This window comes from Coregonus lavaretus (assembly GCF_964263955.1).
Source record: "Coregonus lavaretus genome assembly, chromosome: 34".
NCBI lineage: Eukaryota > Metazoa > Chordata > Actinopteri > Salmoniformes > Salmonidae > Coregonus > Coregonus lavaretus.
The window spans coordinates 10,751,315-10,777,322 of record NC_140021.1 but is presented as its reverse complement, the minus strand read 5'-3'; the positions used below and the strand labels follow the sequence as shown (position 1 = coordinate 10,777,322).

The 26,008-nt window shown below is 42.9% G+C and overlaps 1 protein-coding gene across 1 annotated transcript; it reads right to left on the bottom strand.

The window, feature by feature from the left end:
* Positions 1-4,133: 4,133 nt before the first annotated feature.
* On the bottom strand, positions 4,134-26,002 carry tmprss7 (transmembrane serine protease 7; the record flags this gene model as incomplete). The annotated part of the gene is made up of 18 exons (XM_084151748.1): positions 4,134-4,295; positions 4,449-4,585; positions 4,696-4,964; positions 5,226-5,418; positions 15,050-15,166; positions 16,590-16,697; positions 16,813-16,920; positions 17,328-17,464; positions 17,649-17,755; positions 17,840-17,952; positions 18,033-18,157; positions 18,297-18,525; positions 18,657-18,692; positions 18,769-18,959; positions 19,061-19,128; positions 19,277-19,407; positions 19,544-19,769; positions 25,937-26,002. 18 exons carry the CDS (start codon positions 26,000-26,002, stop codon positions 4,134-4,136), a joined length of 2,523 nt encoding a protein of 840 aa, XP_084007874.1.
* Positions 26,003-26,008: the final 6 nt, after the last annotated feature.

Here is a 26,008-nt window from a genome sequence, read left to right as displayed (position 1 = left end):
ATCAGGAAGTCCAGGATCTAGTTGCAGAGAGAGGGGTTCAGTCCCAGGGTCCCTAATTGGTGATGAGTTTGGATGGGACTATGGTGGTGAACGCTGAGCTGTAGTCTATGAACAGCATTCTCACATAGTTATTTCCACTCTTGTCCAGGTGGGAGAGGGCAGTGTGAAGTGCAATTGAGATTGCATCAACTGTGGATCTGTTGGGGCGATATGCGAATTGGAGTGGGTCTACGGTGTCTGGGATGATGGTGTTGATGTGTGTCATGACCAGCCTTTCAAGCACTTCATAATTACAGATATGAGAGCTACAGGGCGATAGTCATTTAGGCAGGTTACCTTGGAGCTCTTGGGAACAGGGACAATGGTGGGCAATTTGAAACATGTTGGGATTACAGACTGGGACAAGGAGAGATTGAAAATGTCTGTGAAGACACCTGCCAGCTGGTCTGTGCATGCTTTGAGAACACGCCCTGGTATTCCATCTAATTGTTAACCTGTTTAAACGTTTTGCTCACATCGGCCACGGATAGCAAGATCACACAGTCATCTGGAAAAACAGGGGCTTTCACGCAAGGCACAGTGTTATAATCCTCGAAGCGAGCATGAAAGGCATTTAGCTCATTTGGGAGTTCTGCATCGCTGGGCAACTCATGGCTGGGCTTCCCTTTGTAATCCATTATCGTCTGCAAGCCCTGCCATATACGACGTGCGTCGTAGCTGGTGTAATAGGATTCTACCTTCCTCCTATATTGTCCTTTTGCATGTTTGTAGCGGGATTTCTTGTATGCGTCCATGTCCTTGTCCCGGTCACTTTAAGCGGTAGTTCTAGCCTTTAGCCCAGCTAAAGGAAATTGCCTGTAATCCATGTTTTTTGGTTTGGATACGTTTTTATAGACACTGTGTGGACGACATCGTCTATGCACTTATTGATGAAGCCCGTGACAGTTGTGGTAAACACCTCAATGTTATTGGATGAATCCCGGAACATATCCCAGTATGTACTAGCAAAACAGTCTTGTAGCCTCGCGTCTGCTTCGTCCGACCACTTCCGTATTGAGCGCATCACTGGTACTTCCTATTTGAGCTTTTGTTTGTAAACAGGAAGCAATAAAATAAATCACACACCCTCCCCAAAGCCAAAAAATAAATTAGACAACCGTCCCCTATTTTGGACCAGCCCCTCCACCCCAGTACATTTCGAACTATCCCTTAATAACTCTATAAGGATTTATGAGTAAAAAGTTGTAGCCTAATAAATGACAAATAGCCTACATGGCAGTCAACATTGGGGGGTAAATTTTGTCTCTCAGAAGCAATTTTTTCATGGAATATTTATTGTTGAAAGTGATGACTCAACAACATATCAGTTACTGTTACATAGAGTATATACAGTGCATTTGGAAAGTATTCAGACCCCTTGACTTTTTCCATATTTTGTTACGTTACAGCCTTATTCTAAAATTGATTAAATCGTTTTTTTTCTTCATCAATCTACACACAACACCCCGTAATGACAAAGCAAAAATACGTTTTTAGAAGTTTTAGCAAATTAATTTTATTAAAATTAAAAACATAAATATTACATTCACATAAGTATTCAGACCCTTTAGGCAGTACTTTGTGGAAGCACCTTTGGCAGTGATTGCAGCCTCGAGTCTTCTTGGGTATGACGCTACGAGCTTGGCACACCTGTATTTGGGGAGTTTCTCCCGTTCTTCTCTGCAGATCCTCTCAAGCTCTGCCAGGTTGGATGGGGAGCATCGCTGCATCGCTTTTTTCAGGTCACTCCAGACATGTTAGATCGGGTTCAAGTCCAGGCTCTGGCTGGGCCACTCAAGGACATTCAGAGACTTGTCCAGAACCCACTCCTGCGTTGTCTTGGCTGTGTGCTTAGGCTCGTTGTCCTGTTGGAAGGTGAACCTTCGCCCCAGACTGACGTCCTGAGTGCTGTGGAGTAGGTTTTCATCAAGGATCTCTCTGTACTTTGCTCCATTCATCTTTCCCTTGATCCTGACTAGTCTCACAGTCCCTGCCGCTGAGACCTACCCCACAGCATGATGCTGCCACCACCAAGTTTCACCGTAGGGATGGTGCCAGGTTTCCTCTAGATGTGACGCTTGGTATTCAGGCCAAAGAGTTCAATATTAGTTTAATCAGACCAGAGAATCTTGTTCCTCATGGTCTGAGAGTCCTTTAGCTGCCTTTTGGCAAACTAAACAGGTTGTCATGTGCCTTTTACTGAGGAGTGGCTTCCGTCTGGCCACTCTATCATAAAGGCCTGATTGGTGGAGTGCTGCAGAGATGGTTGTCCTTCTGGGTTCGCCCATCTCCACAGAGGAACTCTGGAGCTCTTTCAGAGTGACCATTGGGTTCTTGGTCACCTCCCTGACCGAGGCCCTTCTCCCCCGATTGCTCAGTTTGGCCGGGCTGGTGGTTCCAAACTTCTTCCATTTAAGAATGATGGAGGCCACTGTGTTCTTGAGGACCTTCATTGCTGCAGAAAGGTTTTGGTACCCTTCCCCAGATCAGTGCCTCAACGCAATCCTGTCTCGGAGCTCTACGGACATTTCCTTCAACCTCAAGGCTTGGTTTTTGCTCATGTAGACAGGTGTTTGCCTTTCCAAATCATGTCCAATCAATTGAATTTACCACAGATGGACTCCAATCAAGTTGTAGAAACATCTCAAGGATGATCAATGGAAACAGGATGCACCTGAGCTCAATTTCGAGTCTCATAGCAAAGGGTCTGAATACTTATGTAAATGTAATATTTCAGCTTTCTATTTGTAATAATTTTGCAAAAATGTCTAAAAACCTGTTTTTGCTTTGTCATTATGGGGTATTGTGTGTAGATTGATGAGGGGGGAAAAAACAATTCAATCCATTTTAGAATAAGGCTGTAACGTAACAAAATGTGGAAAAAAAAAAGGGAAGGGGTCTGAATACTTTCCAAATGCACTGTAGCTGAGCCTGTGTAGCCTAGGTAGCCGTTCAGCCATGGGTGTGCAACATCCTAAATTGTCAGAAAATTCAAAAATGGTGGTGGAAAATTGTGTTTCATGAAGAAAGTATGCATATTTTCCCCGTTTTTTCCGCCACCATTTTGGATTAAAATGATGCCTTCACAGCCTGAATGGAGGATGCTTTATGTACGAGCCGGTCCACAGGGGACACAAGTGTATTGCCGGTAATGCACATAATGCCTAGACGACAGAGCAGGCTGCCTAGGCTAGATCCAGTGTAGAGCTAGACATACAGAGACAGAGAGATATGGAGAACATATGGCCATATGGTTTAGGCCTACACTCTAAAAGAAGGCTAGGTTAAAAACCAACCCAACTTGGATAATTTGGTAACCCAGTGCTGGCTAAATATTGGACAGAACACACGCTGAGTTATTTTGACCCAGCCAGCTGGGTTGCGCGAATAACCCAACAAGTTGGGTTGTTGGGGTTACCCAAACATGGGTTAATTTTACCGTCAATTGGGTATTTTTTACTCTCATGCTGGGTTGATTTAGCAGCTGGATCTTTTTGAATGTAATCCTAAAGTTATTTTCAGGAGGCATGGCTTATTAGGGGCGTGGCTTTCAGCTAGATCTTATTGGCCACTCGTGAGAGTAAATGTTATTCCTGTTCATGTTAAGTTTACATTCTGCAAATTCTACATTTCCAGATTTCCTTTTTTGTGCTTTAGACATTATTCTGACCCGCTGGGTCATATCTCAATAACCCAGCACCAATAACCCAGCATCAATAACCCAGCTGTTTTTAAAGAAAACAACCCAACTAAGTGACCCAACGCCTGCAACCCAGCTGTTGGGTCAACCAAACAACACAGTGTACACTGTATGTTTGTGGGCAGGGTTGATTGGCTTAAGGGGACCAGAGCTGCGTCTAACATGTGTCAATCACTCCTGATCTTCATTCCTATAACTGCTTTACATACAGTCCACTCATTAAAGGGTATTTTTGAAGATGGTATAGATGGTAATAACATAGTAATTACCTAGTAATAATATTTTATATGGGATTCATTGAAGTAGACACCAGAAAGTACACATTGCTACCACGTAATTTCGTAGTAAATACCAGTTGAAATAGGACTATAAAATAAAGGGTGTTGTAATTGACTCAGGTGATGATGTGGCTCTGGATCCAGGTGGTGAACTTATTAACGCGGGTGTAGACGCCTGGTAGGCTGGGTCTGCCGCACCCCGCCCCCCAACTCACAATGCCTGTGAGGAACCATCGCCCCTCGGGGGCCCTGCACGACAGAGGACCCCCTGAGTCCCCCTGGGGAGGGCGAAAAGGGCACAATAAGGATTAGGGCCTATGGGTAAAGGGGATAAGGGCATACTAAGAATGATGGCTAAATGGCACACTTAATGTAAAGGGCATAGGGGAATAAGAGCACACTAAGTTTGAGGGTGGTTGTTGACCACTCACCCTGCAGGCATCCTGCTGTCCAGAGGGGACTCCGGCACACAGCATGCGGGGCGAGATGGGGCCGTACCTCCTTTTACATTCACTCTGATCCAGGACGGACACCTCCGCCTTCTGTAACACTGTGGGAAGGGTCTTATCTGAGGAGAGAAGAGGGGAACATGATCTGCATGTGAGAGGCCTAGTATATCAAACTCTGCATATCCATGGTTCTGATGTACACATTGTTAGTCGTGGTTCTGTCTCTCACCCTCCTCAGAGCGGTACCCCCAGCCTGTGACCCAGCAGCGGTGTGCTTGTGTGAGGGTCTGTGAGGTGGCCGGCAGACACACAGGCTGGATGAGGGAGCTGAGGGAGGAGGGCCAGGGGTTCCTCAGCTGCAACAGGGCGATGTCATAGTCAAAGGTCAGCCCGTTGTAGTACTTGTGCACAACGATGCGCTGAATCTCTGCCACGTGCCTGGCACTACCCTGGGACAGCATTCCCAGGTGGGCGCTCCACTGGCGCGGGTCTGACAGCCTGGGAGGGTCAAGAGGAAGTGGTTAGAGGTCAAAGGTTATGGCTGAACAGGGAACATGTAAATAAACTTTATTAAATGAAGTGAAAAGCTCATTTTGTTCATTACTGTCATTGCCAGAGAAAAGTTGCATGTGGATGATGATGTTGAGCTGGGGTCAATCTGTTATCAGTGGTCAGTATGTACCTGGTCCACTTCTATTCAGTACAGTAGTTATAACATGGTCATAATGTGATCAGTCAGTCTGTAGACTGCATACACACCTGTCCCTGCTGAAGCAGTGTGCTGCTGAGATGAGCCAATCAGAAGAGAGGACAGAGGCTCCACAGTACAGGTAGCCAGAGAAGTGCAAGCTGACCTGCCATGGCCACTCCCCCTCCAGGGCATTGACTCCACCTACCACCCGAAGACCCGAGGCCGAGTCCACTTTCTTCACAGGAGAGGGCCGGCCACAGGCTGTGATGCAGATCGTTAATAAAACTTTGGAAAATGTGTATATTATGTGTTTTTGTAGGAATATCTCAGTCTGTCTATCTGTGTATATAAATGTATGTTGGTGTGTGTGTATGTGTGTATGTGTATGTGTATGTGTATGTGTATGTGTATGTGTATGTGTATATGTATGTGTGTGTGTGTGTGTGTGTGTGTGTGTGTGTGTGTGTGTGTGTGTGTGTGTGTGTGTGTGTGTGTGTGTGTGTGTGTGTGTGTGTGTGTGTGTGTGTATGTGTGTGTGTGTGTACAGCGACTGTGTGTCTGTGTGTAGTAAAGTACAGTACACGTGTGCTGAGTCACTTCTATGACAGACAGGTCTGCCGCAGCCTTATTAAAAATTATAGCTCTATGAGGTGTGTGTGTGATCAAAGCCTAGGCTGCTCCCATCACAGCATATTAACAGCTAACACAGAGAGCCAATACCATCACATCATAGAACACAGAGAGCCAATACCATCACACCATATTACCAGTAAACACAGAGAGCCATTACCATCACACCATATTACCAGTAAACACAGAGAGACATTACCATCACAGCATATAACACAGAGAGACATTACCATCACATCATATAACACAGAGAGCCATTGCTATCACAGCATATTAACAGCTAACACAGAGAGCCATTACCATCACATCATATAACACAGAGAGCCATTACCATCACACCATATTACCAGTAAACCCAGAGAGCCATTATCATCACAGCATATTACCAGTAAACACAAAGAGTCATTACCATCACACCATATTACCAGTAAACACAGAGAGCCATTACTATCACAGCATATTAACAGCTAACACAGAGAGCCATTACCATCACATCATATAACACGGAGAGCCATTACCATAAATAATAAATAATAATAAATAATATGCCATTTAGCAGATGCTTTTATCCAAAGCGACTTACAGTCATGCGTGCATACATTTTTGTAATGTGTATATTACAAAACACCGCTGCAGCATATAACACAGAGAGCCATTACCATCACAGCATATAACACAGAGAGCCATTACCATCACACCATATTACCAGCAAACCCAGAGAGCCATTATCATCACAGCATATTACCAGTAAACACAGAGAGTCATTACCATCACACCATATTACCAGTAAACACAGAGAGCCATTACCATCACAGCATATTACCAGTAAACACAGAGAGTCATTACCATCACACCATATTACCAGTAAACACAGAGAGCCATTACCATCACAGCATATAACACAGAGAGCCATTACCATCACATCATATAACACAGAGAGCCATTACCATCACATAATATTACCAGTAAACACAGAGAGCCATTACCATCACATCATATAACACAGAGAGCCATTACCATCACAGCATATTACCAGTAAACCCAGAGAGCCATTACCATCACAGCATATTACCAGTAAACCCAGAGAGCCATTACCATCACACCATATTACCAGTAAACACAGAGATCCATTACCATCACATCATATAACACAGAGAGCCATTACCATCACAGCATATAACACAGAGAGCCATTACCATCACATCATATAACACAGAGAGCCATTACCATCACACCATATTACCAGTAAACACAGAGAGCCATTACCATCACAGCATATTACCAGTAAACACAGAGAGTCATTACCATCACAGCATATTACCAGTAAACCCAGAGAGCCATTACCATCACAGCATATTACCAGTAAACACAGAGTCATTACCATCACACCATATTACCAGTAAACACAGAGATCCATTACCATCACAGCATATAACACAGAGAGCCATTACCATAACATCATATAACACAGAGAGCCATTACCATCACATCATATTACCAGTAAACACAGAGAGCCATTACCATCACATCATATAACACAGAGAGCCATTACCATCACAGCATATTACCAGTAAACCCAGAGAGCCATTACCATCACAGCATATTACCAGTAAACCCAGAGAGCCATTACATCACACCATATTACCAGTAAACACAGAGAGCAATTACCATCACAGCATATAACACAGAGAGCCATTACCGTCACAGCATATAACACAGAGAGCCATTACAATCACATCATATAACACAGAGAGCCATTACCATCACAGAATATTACCAGTAAACACAGAGAGTCATTACCATCACACCATATTACCAGTAAACACAGAGAGCCATTACCATCACGTCATATAACACAGAGAGCCATTACCATCACAGCATATAACACAGAGAGCCATTACCATCACATCATATAACACAGAGAGCCATTACCATCACAGAATATTACCAGTAAACACAGAGACCCATTACCATCACATCATATAACACAGAGAGCCATTACCATCACAGCATATTACCAGTAAACACAGAGAGCCATTACCATCACATCATATAACACAGAGAGCCACTACAATCACACCATATTACCAGTAAACACAGAGAGCCATTACCATCACAGCATATTACCTGTAAACACAGAGAGCCATTACCATCACAGCATATTACCTGTAAACACAGAGAGCCATTACCATCACAGCATATTAACAGCTAACACAGAGAGCCATTACCATCACAGCATATAACACAGTGAGCCATTACCATCACAGCATATAACACAGAGAGCCATTAACATCACAGCATATAACACAGAGAGCCATTACCATCACAGCATAAAACACAGAGAGACATTACCATCACAGCATATAAGACAGAGAGCCATTACCGTCACAGCATATTACCAGTAAACACAGAGAGACATTACCATCACAGCATATAACACAGAGATCCATTACCATCACGGCATATTACCAGTAAACACAGAGAGCCATTACCATCACACCATATTACCAGTAAACACAGAGAGACATTACCATCACATCATATTACCAGTAAACACAGAGAGCCATTACCATCACATCATATAACACAGAGAGCCATTACCATCACAGCATATTACCAGTAAACCCAGAGAGCCATTACCATCACAGCATATTACCAGTAAACCCAGAGAGCCATTACATCACACCATATTACCAGTAAACACAGAGAGCAATACCATCACATCATATAACACAGAGAGCCATTACCATCACAGCATATAACACAGAGAGCCATTACAATCACATCATATAACACAGAGAGCCATTACCATCACAGCATATTACCAGTAAACACAGAGAGTCATTACCATCACACCATATTACCAGTAAACACAGAGAGACATTACCATCACATCATATAACACAGAGAGCCATTACCATCACAGCATATAACACAGAGAGCCATTACCATCACATCATATAACACAGAGAGCCATTACCATCACAGAATATTACCAGTAAACACAGAGACCCATTACCATCACATCATATAACACAGAGAGCCATTACCATCACAGCATATTACCAGTAAACACAGAGAGCCATTACCATCACATCATATAACACAGAGAGCCACTAAAATCACACCATATTACCAGTAAACACAGAGAGCCATTACCATCACAGCATATTACCTGTAAACACAGAGAGCCATTACCATCACAGCATATTACCTGAAAACACAGAGAGCCATTACCATCACAGCATATTAACAGCTAACACAGAGAGCCATTACCATCACAGCATATAACACAGTGAGCCATTACCATCACAGCATATAACACAGAGAGCCATTACCATCACAGCAAATAACACAGAGAGACATTACCATCACATCATATAAGACAGAGAGCCATTACCATCACAGCATATTACCAGTAAACACAGAGAGACATTACTATCACAGCATATAACACAGAGATCCATTACCATCACGGCATATTACCAGTAAACATAGAGAGCCATTACCATCACACCATATTACCAGTAAACACAGAGAGACATTACCATCACAGCATATTACCAGTAAACACAGAGAGACATTACCATCACAGCATATAACACAGAGAGACATTACCATAACATCATATAACACAGAGAGCCATTACCATCACGGCATATTAACAGCTAACACAGAGAGCCATTACCATCACAGCATATAACACAGAGAGCCATTACCATCACACCATATTACCAGTAAACCCAGAGAGCCATTACCATCACAGCATATTACCAGTAAACACAGAGAGTCATTACCATCACAGCATATTACCAGTAAACCCAGAGAGCCATTACCATCACAGCATATTACCAGTAAACACAGAGAGTCATTACCATCACACCATATTACCAGTAAACACAGAGAGCCATTACCATCACAGCATATAACACAGAGAGCCATTACCATCACATCATATAACACAGAGAGCCATTACCATCACATCATATAACACAGAGAGCCATTACATCACAGCATATTACCAGTAAACACAGAGAGTCATTACCATCACACCATATTACCAGTAAACCCAGAGAGCCATTACCATCACATCATATTACCAGTAAACACAGAGAGCCATTACCATCACATCATATAACACAGAGAGCCATTACCATCACAGCATATTACCAGTAAACCCAGAGAGCCATTACCATTACAGCATATTACCAGTAAACCCAGAGAGCCATTCCCATCACATCATATAACACAGAGAGCCATTACCATCACAGCATATAACACAGAGAGCCATTACCATCACAGCATATAACACAGAGAGCCATTACCATCACATCATATAACACAGAGAGCCATTACCATCACATAATATTACCAGTAAACACAGAGACCCATTACCATCACATCATATAACACAGAGAGCCATTACCATCACAGCATATTACCAGTAAACACAGACAGCCATTACCATCACATCATATAACACAGAGAGCCACTAAAATCACACCATATTACCAGTAAACACAGAGAGCCATTACCATCACAGCATATTACCAGTAAACACAGAGAGTCATTACCATCACACCATATTACCAGTAAACACAGAGAGCCATTACCATCACAGCATATAACACAGAGAGCCATTACCATCACATCATATAACACAGAGAGCCATTACCATCACAGCATATTACCAGTAAACACAGAGAGTCATTACCATCACACCATATTACCAGTAAACACAGAGAGCAATTACCATCACGTCATATAACACAGAGAGCCATTACATCACAGCATATAACACAGAGAGCCATTACCATCACATCATATAACACAGAGAGCCATTACCATCACAGAATATTACCAGTAAACAAAGAGACCCATTACCATCACATCATATAACACAGAGAGCCAATACCATCACAGCATATTACCACTAAACACAGAGAGCCATTACCATCACATCATATAACACAGAGAGCCACTACAATCACACCATATTACCAGTAAACACAGAGAGCCATTACCATCACAGCATATTACCTGTAAACACAGAGAGCCATTACCATCACAGCATATTACCTGTAAACACAGAGAGCCATTACCATCACAGCATATTAACAGCTAACACAGAGAGCCATTACCATCATAGCATATAACACAGTGAGCCATTACCATCACAGCATATAACACAGAGAGCCATTAACATCACAGCATATAACACAGAGAGCCATTACCATCACAGCATATAACACAGAGAGACATTACCATCACATCATATAAGACAGAGAGCCATTACCATCACAGCATATTACCAGTAAACACAGAGAGACATTACCATCACAGCATATAACACAGAGATCCATTACCATCACGGCATATTACCAGTAAACACAGAGAGCCATTACCATCACACCATATTACCAGTAAACACAGAGAGACATTACCATCACATCATATTACCAGTAAACACAGAGAGCCATTACCATCACATCATATAACACAGAGAGCCATTACCATCACAGCATATTACCAGTAAACCCAGAGAGCCATTACCATCACAGCATATTACCAGTAAACCCAGAGAGCCATTACATCACACCATATTACCAGTAAACACAGAGAGCAATTACCATCACATCATATAACACAGAGAGCCATTTCCATCACAGCATATAACACAGAGAGCCATTACAATCACATCATATAACACAGAGAGCCATTACCATCACAGAATATTACCAGTAAACACAGAGACCCATTACCATCACATCATATAACACAGAGAGCCATTACCATCACAGCATATTACCAGTAAACACAGAGAGTCATTACCATCACACCATATTACCAGTAAACACAGAGAGCCATTACCATCACATCATATAACACAGAGAGCCATTACCATCACAGCATATAACACAGAGAGCCATTACCATCACATCATATAACACAGAGAGCCATTACCATCACAGAATATTACCAGTAAACACAGAGACCCATTACCATCACATCATATAACACAGAGAGCCATTACCATCACAGCATATTACCAGTAAACACAGACAGCCATTACCATCACATCATATAACACAGAGAGCCACTAAAATCACACCATATTACCAGTAAACACAGAGAGCCATTACCATCACAGCATATTACCTGTAAACACAGAGAGCCATTACCATCACAGCATATTACCAGTAAACACAGAGAGCCATTACCATCACAGCATATTAACAGCTAACACAGAGAGCCATTACCATCACAGCATATAACACAGTGAGCCATTACCATCACAGCATATAACACAGAGAGCCATTACCATCACAGCATATAACACAGAGAGACAATACCATCACATCATATATGACAGAGAGCCATTACCATCACAGCATATTACCAGTAAACACAGAGAGACATTACTATCACAGCATATAACACAGAGATCCATTACCATCACGGCATATTACCAGTAAACACAGAGAGCCATTACCATCACACCATATTACCAGTAAACACAGAGAGACATTACCATCACAGCATATTACCAGTAAACACAGAGAGACATTACCATCACAGCATATAACACAGAGAGACATTACCATAACATCATATAACACAGAGAGCCATTACTATCACAGCATATTAACAGCTAACACAGAGAGCCTTTACCATCACATCATAAAACACGGAGAGCCATTACCATCACGGCATATTAACAGCTAACACAGAGAGCCATTACCATCACAGCATATAACACAGAGAGCCATTACCATCACACCATATTACCAGTAAACCCAGAGAGCCATTACCATCACAGCATATTACCAGTAAACCCAGAGAGCCATTACCATCACAGCATATTACCAGTAAACACAGAGAGTCATTACCATCACACCATATTACCAGTAAACACAGAGAGCCATTACCATCACAGCATATAACACAGAGAGCCATTACCATCACATAACACAGAGAGCCATTACCATCACATCATATAACACAGAGAGCCATTACCATCACACCATATTACCAGTAAACACAGAGAGCCATTACCATCACAGCATATTACCAGTAAACACAGAGAGTCATTACCATCACACCATATTACCAGTAAACCCAGAGAGCCATTACCATCACATCATATTACCAGTAAACACAGAGAGCCATTACCATCACATCATATAACACAGAGAGCCATTACCATCACAGCATATTACCAGTAAACCCAGAGAGCCATTACCATTACAGCATATTACCAGTAAACCCAGAGAGCCATTACCATCACATCATATAACACAGAGAGCCATTACCATCACAGCATATAACACAGAGAGACATTACCATCACATCATATAACACAGAGAGCCATTACCATCACACCATATTACCAGTAAACACAGAGAGCCATTACCATCACAGCATATTACCAGTAAACACAGAGAGTCATTACCATCACACCATATTACCAGTAAACACAGAGAGCCATTACCATCACAGCATATAACACAGAGAGCCATTACCATCACATCATATAACACAGAGAGCCATTACCATCACATAATATTACCAGTAAACACAGAGAGCCATTACCATCACACCATATTACCAGTAAACACAGAGAGCCATTACCATCACATCATATAACACAGAGAGCCATTACCATCACATCATATAACACAGAGAGCCATTACCATCACAGAGTATTACCAGTAAACACAGAAACCCATTACCATCACATCATATAACACAGAGAGCCATTACCATCACAGCATATTACCAGTAAACACAGAGAGTCATTACCATCACACCATATTACCAGTAAACACAGAGAGCCATTACCATCACATCATATAACACAGAGAGCCATTACCATCACAGCATATAACACAGAGAGCATTGCCATCACATCATATAACACAGAGAGCCATTACCATCACAGATTATTACCAGTAAACACAGAGACACATTACCATCACATCATATAACACAGAGAGCCACTACAATCACACCATATTACCAGTAAACACAGAGAGCCATTACCATCACAGCATATTACCTGTAAACACAGAGAGCCATTACCATCACAGAATATTTCCTGTAAACACAGAGAGCCATTACCATCACAGCATATTAACAGCTAACACAGAGAGCCATTACCATCACAGCATATAACACAGTGAGCCATTACCATCACAGCATATAACACAGAGAGCCATTACCATCACAGCATATAACACAGAGAGCCATTACCATCACAGCATATAACACAGAGAGACATTACCATCACATCATATAACACAGAGAGCCATTACCATCACAGCATATTACCAGTAAACACAGAGAGACATTACCATCACAGCATATAACACAGAGAGCCATTACCATCACGGCATATTACCAGTAAACACAGAGAGCCATTACCATCACACCATATTACCAGTAAACACAGAGAGACATTACCATCACAGCATATTACCAGTAAACACAGAGAGACATTACCATCACAGCATATAACACAGAGAGACATTACCATAACATCATATAACACAGAGAGCCATTACCATCACACCATATTACCAGTAAACACAGAGAGTCATTACCATTACATTTACATTTTAGTCATTTAGCAGACACTCTTATCCAGAGCGACTTACAGTTAGTGAGTGCATACATTTTTCATACTGGCCCCCCATGGGAATCGAACCCACAACCCTGGCGGTGCAAGCGCCATGCTCTACCAACTGAGCTACAGGAGGCCATCACAGCATATTACCAGTAAACACAGAGAGCCATTACCATCACACCATATTACCAGTAAACACAGAGAGCCATTACCATCACAGCATATTACCAGTAAACACAGAGAGCCATTACAGCGGGGGCAGCTACAGTACCCTACTAAATAACTGCAGCATAATGAAAATACACAGGGTCAGACAGAGGTTCACACAAAGCCGTGTGGGGATTATTTGGGGCTGGCTAGACTGACTGAAACTGCAGATAAGTGGTAGAGATTAAAGTGGTTGAGATTCAAGGTTTGATCTTTTTATATATATATATATATATATATATATATATATATATATATATATATATATATATATATATAGAGAGAGAGAGAGAGAGAGAGAGAGAGAGAGAGAGATAGAGAGAGGTTTAGTTGCCATAAAATGGTATGTGTTCACGCTGTAGTTGAGATGAACCAAATGAATGGTTATGTTGTGGTTGAGTTGTGGTTGTGTTCCGGTTGAGGACTCACCACAGTCCCTCTCGTCACTGTGGTCTGTGCAGTCGATGATTCCGTCACACCTGGCGTTCTTCTTCAGGATGCAGGACCCACTGTTACACCTGTACCTGATGTCAGAGCAGCTCGTCTCTGTACAACACCAGGGAACACACACTCAGTATACTAGCAAGTGATACTAGCAAGAGCAGTGATACTAGCATCAGCAGTGATACTAGCAAAAGCAGTGATACTAGCATCAGCAGTGATACTAGCAAAAGCAGTGATACTAGCAAGAGCAGTGATACTAGCATCAGCAGTGATACTAGCAAGAGCAGTGATACTAGCAAGAGCAGTGATACTAGCAAGAGCAGTGTGCGGGTTTCTTCTTTTTTCTCAAACACTACATGACCAAAAGTATGTGGACACCTGCTCTTCGAACATCTCATTCCAGAATCATGGGCATTAATATGGAGTTGGTCCCCCCTTCGCTGCTATAACAGCCTCCACTCTTCTGGGAAGGCTTTCCACTAGATGTTGGAACATTGCTGCGGGGACTTGCTTCCATTTAGCCACAAAAGCATTCCTAAGGTCGGCACTGATGTTGGGCGATTAGGCCTGGCTTACAGTTGGCGTTCCAATTCATCCCAAAGGTGTTCAGTGGGGTTGAGGTCAGGGCTCTGTGAAGGCCAGTCAAGTTCTTTCACACCGATCTCGACAAACCATTTCTGTATGGACCTCGCTTTGTGCACGGAGGCATTGTTATGCTGAAACAGGAAAGGGTCTTCACCAAACTGTTGCCACAAAGTTGGAAGCACAGAATCATCTAGAATGTCAGTGTATGCTGTAGCGTTAAGATTTCCCTTCACTGGAACTAAGGGGCTTAGCCCGAACCATGAAAAACAGCCCCAGACCATTATTCCTCCTCCATCAAACTTTACAGTTGGCACTATGCATTCGGACAGGTAGCTTTCTCCTGGCATCCACCAAACCCAGTTTCGTCTGTCGGACTGCCAGATGCTGAAGCGTGATTCATCACTCCAGAGAACGAGTTTTCACTGATGACGCTTGGCATTGCACATGGTGATCTTAGGCTTGTGTGCAGCTGCTCGGCCATGGAAACCCATGTCATGAAGCTCCAGATGAACAGTTATTGTGCTGACGTTGCTTCCAGAGGCAGTTTGGAACTCGGTAGTGAGTGTTGCTTCAGCACTCGGCGGTCCCGTTCTGTGAGCTTGTGTGGCCTACCACTTTGCAACTATGCCGTTGTTGCTCCTAGACGTTTCGACTTCACAATAACAGAACTTACAGTTGACCGGAGCAGCTCTAGCAGGGCAGAAATTTGACGAACTGACTTGTTGGAAAGGTGGTATCCTATGTCCCTGAGCTCTTTAGTAAGGCCGTTCTACTTCCAATGTTTGTCTATGGAGATTGCATGGCTGTGTGCCCGATTTTATACACCAGTCAGCAACGGGTGTGGCTGAAATAGACGAATCCACTCATTTGAAGGGGTGTCCACATACTTTTGTATATATAGTGTGCACACATATAAAAACAGGATAGGATTCCTTTCTACCCAGAGTGCAGTTGGTTTCGTCCCTGCCGTCGATGCAGTCTCTCTCTCCGTTGCACATGTACAGTGGGTGAAGAGGACTGGAGCCTCCACAGTTCTTACTAGGCCTTGCTGAAAGGGAAAATATACATTTAAAGGAATATATCAGTTTATAACAACAATTTTGCTGATGTCAATACTGAAGTTCTAGCATTTATGCTGCTGTTGTTAATTCCTGTTTACATACCGCAGAAGACCTCGTCACTCTCATCCTGACAGTCGTCCAGACCGTCACAGCGCCGGGTCTTCTCCACACACAGCCCTGTGGAGCACAGGAAATGGCCCTCTGCACACGCTGGGGGAGACAGGGGTGAGGGAAGGGGGAGACAGGGGTGAGGGAAGGGGGAGACAGGGGGTGGGAAGGGGGAGACAGGGGGAGGGAAGGGGGAAAGAGAGGGAGGGAAGGGGGAAAGAGAGGGAGGGAAGGGGTAGAGAGAGAGAGGGAGGGAAGGAAGGGGGAGGCAGGGGTGAGGGAAGGGGGAGACGGGGGGGGACAGGGGGAGGGAAGGGGGAGACAGGGGCATAGTAGGAGAGAGAGGTGAGTGTGCAGTGTGGTTCTTCTACTGTCTCAGGACTATGGTAGTGAAATTAAAATGAATACAGAAATTAACAAGATGCAGATTCAGTGAAGGTGATGGGTAAGGAAGTAGTGAGAGATGGAAGGAAGCAAGATAGAGAAAGAGGTCCTAATGAAGTTCTTACGTTGGCTGATGTTGAAGCTACTGGATTCGGCCTGGAAGGGCTGGTCAGAGCTCCGGGAGCTGCTGCGGAACTCCACCTCAGCGTTTTGGTCAGGGATACGGAACACTGTGGTGTGGCCTATGTAGCTGCCGCAGTATCTATGGACACCAGCACACAATCAATCAATCAAATAACGAACCAATCTGGAAATCAATCTGTCCATTCGTTCTGGATATGGGACACAAAATACACATACATTAAAACAGACAGTCATGCACACACACACACACACACACACACACACACACACACACACACACACACACACACACACACACTTACATTATCTCCTTGACCTTCCACCAGCCATGCTCACAGGCCGTTATGTCCTTCAGCTTCAGGACATAGTTCTGGAACTTCAGAGCTACTCCCAGAGCACTGTGGGGGGTCTGTGGACAACAACACATGAAGCCTGTTGACGTTTCATCAATATAAGTAAATGGGGAGAATGTGAGCTAAAAATACTTAAATACCTTAAACCTCCATGTGCAGGAGCACTGAGGGGGCAGTAGGCTGGGGTAGAAGGGACTGGAGATCTGACCAGAGAAACCTGGCTCTGCCTGGGTCTCTATGTCAGTCACACGTTCTGGTAGGGAGACACACAGCAACGAGATAAAATACCAGTCTGTCAGTAGGAGAGTATTATTGTGAGAGAATCTGTCTTACGTTCCTCAGCGATGGCCTGGAAGTGTCCTCTGAAGTTCTTGTTGCCCTGGGTCATCCTGAAGGACAGCAGCATGACGTTGGACGTGGAGACCAGAGACAGGGACTGGGACACCGGCTCACACACCCTACAGGACATGGACAGTGTTAGAGACTGTTCAGTCGGTCGGTTGGTCGGAGTTCTGTCAGTCTGTCTATGTATCTCTGTCTGTCTATTCACTATTCACACACCCGTAGATCCATTCATCCACAGTCACACTGACTCACCTGTAGAGAGTGCGCCCCCTCATGGGCAGCAGGGCGTCGTACACGGTGAGGGCGTCGCTGACACAGTCGCTGGGCTCAATGAGCAGGGATGTAATGGTGAGGCGGATCAGAGAGTCAGGGGTAGACGTCAGCTTGACGTAGCAGCTCAGACCTCCCCATGATGAGTAGACGTTTAGGGGAACACTGGAGCCTGGCAGGCTGGCATATAGCTTGTCCACACACTGAGAGCCTGGAGCACAGAGGGAGGGAGGGAGGAGGGCTTTGGCTTCAACTCTCACTGTACCACAGCCATGCTAATAAGTATGAACATAGTGAACATAATGTGGCAAAAAAACTAACTGATTCATTGACTTAACTCACCTGCTGCAATTGATGTGTAATCTGATCGTAGAGCAGCTGAGGAGGAAAAAATAACATCAACAAAGGATATATTGAGATCACACAAACCTACCCCACAGACATACACACTCACCATTAACGAGTATGGAATCTATATCTACGGGCAGGGTCAGAAGGTACCCTATAGAGGACCTGTTCTTCAGGCTGGTGAGGACTGAGTCTCTGAGGATAGCTCCTACACACTCCTCACACACGGCTGGAGTCTTCAGGCTCGGCACCACAAACACCATCCAGAAATGCACCAGCAGACCACCCTTGTTATCACTGTGAGGAGAGAGAGAAAAATATATGTGTGTGCAAGGGTTTGTTCCAACCAAGCACTATAACATCTGATTCAACCAATCAGTGACTGATTCACAGTGTACCTGAGGTCTGATATGGTGGTGAGTTTGTAGAGTTTAGACACTGAGGACATTCTGTACACACTGCTCACCTGTGGGGGGATACTATTAGTCACCATGAACATAATGAAGGACTTTTATTTCTACCCTATAGATGTAGCTGAGAGCTCCAAGCTTAGGGTGTGTATTTGTTCAGTGTATTTGACCAGTGCTGAAAATAGTAAATCATCTCACACTCACCACGTGCTGTATCTTGTTTGCCATGGAAACAAACTCATGGGACTCTGCCTGGCGGTATTCGGGGATAAAATCTACATTGGCAACACGGAACATTCCGGCAAAATACACTCCGCTGTTGCTCTCCCTGCGAACTGAGAATAAATATACAATGTAATTAACTATTCAATCAATAATTAAATCAAGAAGATTTAGAGAACTAAAATATTTGTGAAAATGTGTGCATGTGAGAAGGATGTTGTGTTTGAGTCTCCCTGTAAGTTAACTCACATATGAAGACCCAGAGCAGTGACCACACAATGACCACGACCACAAACACGACCACGGTGATCAGGATGGTCAGGTTCTGGAGGTTCCACAGAGGAGCCCAGCTCTTCCTGGGCAGCTGGGTCCTGATGCGTGACATACGTCTGGCCCTGCTGCGGGCGTTGTACCTCCTACAGAGCCCCTGGAGGGTGTGGTCCACCGTGGCCACCTCCACAGACACATCCTCAACCTGGAGATCATACAGGAACATCACATGCAATATAGCACATCAGCAACATGTAGTAGCAACAACATCATTGCATCCGCAATCTAGACATCCTTTTATTTCCCCACACTGCAAAACACCATAACATAAGAAGACCGGTTCTTTCAAATAGAGAATAAAGTGCCACTGTCTTGGTGGGCCAGTATACTGTAAGTCACCAACACTCTCAACACTAACCAAATGCAGATTGAACATATGTGTTGTATTGTATCATCAACAGAGCACAGACTGTTTAATGTATGCAGTATGTATGCTAATCAACCACAGATATCATGGCAACAAATGGTGTTTGATTACAGTTACAGTGGTTAGTAGATGCAAATGAAATTGGCATGGATCCAACTAGGTCTTCCCGAGACTTTGTGATCAAATGGGTATTAAATGTTTTTCTCAAGGAAGGCCTTATAAACAGGACCTGTGACTAATACTGCTCTTGGGGACTGGAGGGGCAGAAAACAATGATCAAGTAAAGCAGGGATATGGTGGGGAAGGAAGGACTGGTCAGATGGCCTATGTACGGAATATTTCCATTTTTACCCGTGCGTAATGGCGGTACAGGGAAAACTGGAGTCGAATATTGAAAGTAGTAGGGGAGTGAATGTTGCATGGAGAAAATCGGACCTCTCAGAAATGAAAACGGATGGCCCTCCCTTCAGCTAAATATATCTAACCTAAACCCTCCCTGAACGCAAAAAAAAGAGAAAAAAAAGTGGATAGCAGAGAATATGTTTACCGTTTACCCTCAATTCTTGGACAGACCAGAGCCTTAGATATGCAGTTTTTAGAAACTGTTCTTCGTCCAGTAAGCATTATATGGCAACGGAGGAATTTTGATAGTGCACAAGGCTGCAGGCCAGAAGGTTGTGGGTTCACAGACCACCATGGACAAGAGTAGGAGTGGAAAGATCTCCTTTATAGTAAAAGCATTGCATGAATCTATCATCATATTTGCAGGTCCGAGAAAAAATGGCCTTTTATAAACATTTCATACAATTCTACGTCATTTTACATATTAGCGGGAATATTTTTTAATACCGCACAAATGACAGAAATGACAGAATGGACAGAAATAGGCCTACATGCTATTCCTATCATATTCTCCAATGCCAAATCAGTGTGTCTTGTTTGCAACGAAACTGTCCCTGTTTGCAAATAATTAAATCTGAGATATCATTAGGAATCTGAACATAGTACTTTGAAAAGTTAGGCCTACTTTTCCACGTAGACAGAGTAGACCTACCGACACAGAAACATTTAAGCTTTAACTGCTGGCTATTCTTCCATGGCTTAACCCAACGACAGAAGGTCACAAGTGTTTCCCTAAAAGCTGTCTGGGTTTAAACATATATTGTACAGAAAGTTAATTGTTTAATCAATTGGTAGTGACAGAATTAGATTATGTCCCAAGCAACATCCATTTTTGTCTACTCAGTTATAGAAGGTTGTAGCTCAGCCTCTGAATTTCTGATTGATTGTGCCGCAGCTGCTGCTTCAAGTTTCAGCACCACAATGTAAATTACTCAAATCTGGCTTAATGTGAGGTCAATAACTATGATAAAAAGGCCTACATCATGGGCAAGAATCATATTGTTTTTAATCAAATCTATTATAGTAGCAGCAAGGCTAGTCCACATGCATTTTTTGGACTAGATGTAATCAAAACATTTTTCGGAAGAAGCCTTTGACTCTCCTCCTGAATGGCCCCTGTAGGCCTACACAGCACAACCATTGGTTAGGCAGCACACAAAACAGTTTTTGATCAGCAAGAGCAGAGCAGACCAGGGCTCAGGGTTGGAATAGCCATTGCGGTGTGTAATGCAGCCTAGTTTTATTTACACCATCCCAGCAGCTATCTTAGAAATATAACTTTGCTCTCTGCTTCTCCTAGCATGCACTTCGTAGCCTATAGGCTATGGATCATTTGATTGAGGCCACACTAAATAGCAAATAGCGGAGAATCAGAGATGAGGGGTGGCATCGGGCACCCATCGATATATAACCTAATAAGCAACTAATACTAAAACACTGAGAAATACAGAAATGTCATCAATTACAAATTACATGACTCTACCCTGGACTAGATTTAAAAAAAGAATAAACCCTCCCCTTGACTGAAATTGAAAAAGCATGACCCTCCCCCATTTTCCTCCAGGTACCCACTATGTAAATGTCGATCATATGGAGAAAAAAAAACATATGTAACATGCATGAGGTGGTACCGATATGTGGTCTGTTTTAATGTCTCAGGTCATGGCGAGGCGCCCAGTAACCCCATCCGCTCCAAAACGCTCTGCATTATTTATATGGTGTCATCCCATCCTGTGCGCAGAACTTAATCCACCATGAGATAAATGGGGGTATAAATTCTCTCCATGGAGACGAAAATGGAAACGACTATAGCCGCGGGAAGTAGGGGTGCTGCAGCACCCCCTGAAAAAACTGAATTTAAAAAATATATATTAATAAAAAAATATATATGTATATATAAACACTACCATTCAAAAGTTTGGAGTCACTTAAAAATGTCCTTGTTTTCCATGAAAACATACATGAAATGAGTTTGAATAGGAAATATAGCAAAATGTATAGGAAATGTAGTCATTGACAAGGTTAGAAATAATAATTGTGTCCTTCAAACTTTGCTTTCGTCAAAGAGTCCTCCATTTGCAGCAATTACAGCCTTGCAGACCTTTGGCATTGTAGTTGTCAATTTGTTGAGGTAATCTGAAGAGATGTCACCCCATGCTTCCTGAAGCACCTCCCACAAGTTGGATTGGCTTGATGGGCACTTCTTACGTACTATACTGTCAAGCTGCTCCCACAACAGCTCAATAGGGTTGAGATCCGGTGACTGTGCTGGCCACTCCATTATAGACAGAATACCAGCTGACTTCTTCTTCCCTAAATAGTTCTTGCATAGTTTGGAGCTGTGCTTTTGGTCATTGTCCTGTTGTAGGAGGAAATTGGCTCCAATCAAGCGCCGTCGGCAGGGCAGGGTATGGCATGGCGTTGCAAAATTGAGTGATAGCCTTCCTTCTTCAAGATTCCTTTTACCCTGTACAAATCTCCCACTTTACCACCACCAAAGCACCCCCAGACCATCACATTGCCTCCACCATGCTTGACAGATGGCATCAAGTACTCCTCCAGCATCTTTTCATTTGGTCTGTGTCTCACAAATGTTCTTCTTTGTGATCCGAACACCTCAAACTTCAATTAGTCTGTCCATAACACTTTTTTTTCCAATCTTCCTCTGTCCAGTGTCTGTGTTCTTTTGCCCATCTTAATCTTTTCTTTTTATTGGCCAGTCTGAGATATGGCTTTTTCTTTGCGACTCTGCCTAGAAGGTCACCGTCCCGGAGTCGCCTCTTCACTGTTGACGTTGAGACTGGTGTTTTGTGGGTATTATTTAACGAAGCTGCCAGTTGAAGACCTGTGAGGCGTCTGTTTCTCAAACTAGACACTCTAATGTATTTGTCCTCTTGCTCAGTTGTGCACCGGGCCTCCCACTCCTCTTTCTATTCTGGTTAGAGCCAGTTCTGCACTGTTCTGTGAAGGGAGTAGTACACAGCGTTGTACGAGATCTTCAGTTTCTTGGCAATTTCTCGCATGGAATAGCCTTCATTTCTCAGAACAAGAATAGACTGATGCGTTTCAGAAGAAAGTTATTTGTTTCTGGCCATTTTGAGCCTGTAATCGAACCCACAATTGCTGATGCTCCAGATACTCAACTAGTCTCAAGAAGAAGCCAGTTTTATTGCTTCTTTAATCAGCACAACAGTTTTCAGCTCTGCTAACATAATTGCAAAAGGGTTTTCTAATGATCAATTAGCCTTTTAAAATGATAAACTTGGATTAGCAACCACAACGTGCCATTGGAACACAGGACTGATGGTTGCTGATAATGGGCCTCTGTAAGCCTATGTAGATATTCCATAAAAAATCAGCCTTTCCAGCTACAATAGCCATTTACAACATCAACAATATCTACACTGAATTTCAGATCAATGTGATGTTATTTTAATGAACAAAAAAATTGCTTTTCTTTCAAAAACATGGACATTTCTAAGTGACCCCAAACTTTGAACGGTAGAGTATATATATATATATTTTTTTATTTTCTCACAAAAGTAGTACACTGGGCATTTACTAGTCCTGTATTAGTGGACCGATATATCCTTCTGTAGCACAGCTAAAAAAAAAAATACAGCGCCGCAATATATCTCCGTTTATTGCATAAATCGTGCATACATTGGGCTGCAATTATGGTGCGGTAAAATAATCAATTTTAATGAATGACAGTGTAGGCTAATCCAAGTGTAGGCTATGACACAATGTAAATGGAGAAGGCTAAAACGTGGTCAACGGCAAATCAAAATAGTGGCAGAAGTCTCCGGGTGAACATCTCCATGGTGCTGTCATTCAAGGTCCTTTATTTACCCTGTTCATAATGAGCACAGGATGGTTGCATTTTGGCTTCTGCAGTGTGTAGCGCAGAAAATATGTACATGGCGTCATCATTTCCTCAATGTTTGTACCGACAGATGTAGTCTATTGAATAACCTATCATGGCTCTCCAATACTGTTCCTAGAGTGCTACCATCATGTAGGGGTTCACTCCAACCCCAGTTGTAACTAACCCGATTCATTTTATGAACCAGCTAATTATTACAATCAGGTGCGCTAGATTAGGGTTGGCACAGGAACAGGGTTGGAACAGGACCAGGGTTGGAGAGCCCTGTTATAAAATCTGCATAAAATGCATCCTCAAATTGCAACGTCTGCCTATGCCCACACAGAAGTAATCCTTCTACCCCCCCCCTAAAAAAATAATATATATATATATATATTGTAAAATGGTAATCCCACTGGCTATAGGGTGAATGCACCAATTTGTAAGTCGCTCTGGATAAGAGCGTCTGCTAAATGACGTAAATGTAAATGTAAATGTAAATATTGTCTCAAGAAAATGTTATATTTTTAATACCCTCAAAACACCAAATAGGCCATTATCACTGGCAATTGTGAATGATAATTATTCACGTTTTACCGGTGAAACCCCATCTGCATGCAAATCATTTGATTGATCTCAATCAGTTTAATGGGAATAGCCTATGCATTTCGATCATCTTGAATTACTGTTTCGTGAGCGAATTAGAGCAGATGATGTTAACACATTTTTAGCCTTTCTTGTATTTTGTTTCAATCAAAGCATATTGGCTCTGAGTGGCTCAGAATAAAAGAAAACAGAGGGCTTAGCTATACATTTACATTTTACATTTACGTAATTTAGCAGACGCTCTTATCCAGAGCGACTTACAAATTGGTGCATTCACCCTATAGCCAGTGGGATAACCACTTTACAATTGTTATTATTTTTTTTATTTTTTTGGGGTGGGTGGGGGGGTGGGGGGGTAGAAGGATTACTTTATCCTATCCCAGGTATTCCTTAAAGAGGTAAAGCTATCAATTCATATAATTTATTTGCATAGATTTAGTCATTAAATCAATTGACCAAGTAGTGAACATAAATCATTACTACACATAATTGCAGGAAATTTGTTTTAAAATAGCCATACAATATTTTGGTGTGGTGTATTCATGCAACTCAATTAACTATAAACTAAATGCATTACTACCTCCAACTTGGCCCAATTCACATTTCCAATTTCCCACCCTGACATAGCCTACCCTAACCGGCCCTGCGTCTCAAACAATAGTAAATATTGGCTAGAGCCTTCCCAAGCAGGGCTACAGCAAAGGCTCTTGGGCTTTACTGTGGACACTGGTTTGGGTGACCTCTGCAGAACGGTGTCGCTGTAACCAAGTGGTCACATATCTTTCTGGGTTGCGTTACACACACACACACACCCCGGAGTCAGTCACACTGTAAACGCATTTATTCTTAGTGAATGTCCTAAAACCTATGTGTTCTATTTAAGTACTTAAAGCTAATTTTATGTTGACAAAACGTGCGTTATCATTCGAACGCATAGGCTTCTCGGGTGATATGGCATCACAATGACCTTCTACTTGTCATTTAGGCCTAACCTGTTTTGGTTGTTAAAAATTCAAATTATTCCCATTCACCTACAGTCGGTAAAAACATTCCAATAATATGCTATACTTACACTAGCACTGTCCCCGGCATTCCCATCTTTGTCATCTCCGCCCGTCAGCTCGCGCTCTGTCCCCATGACACC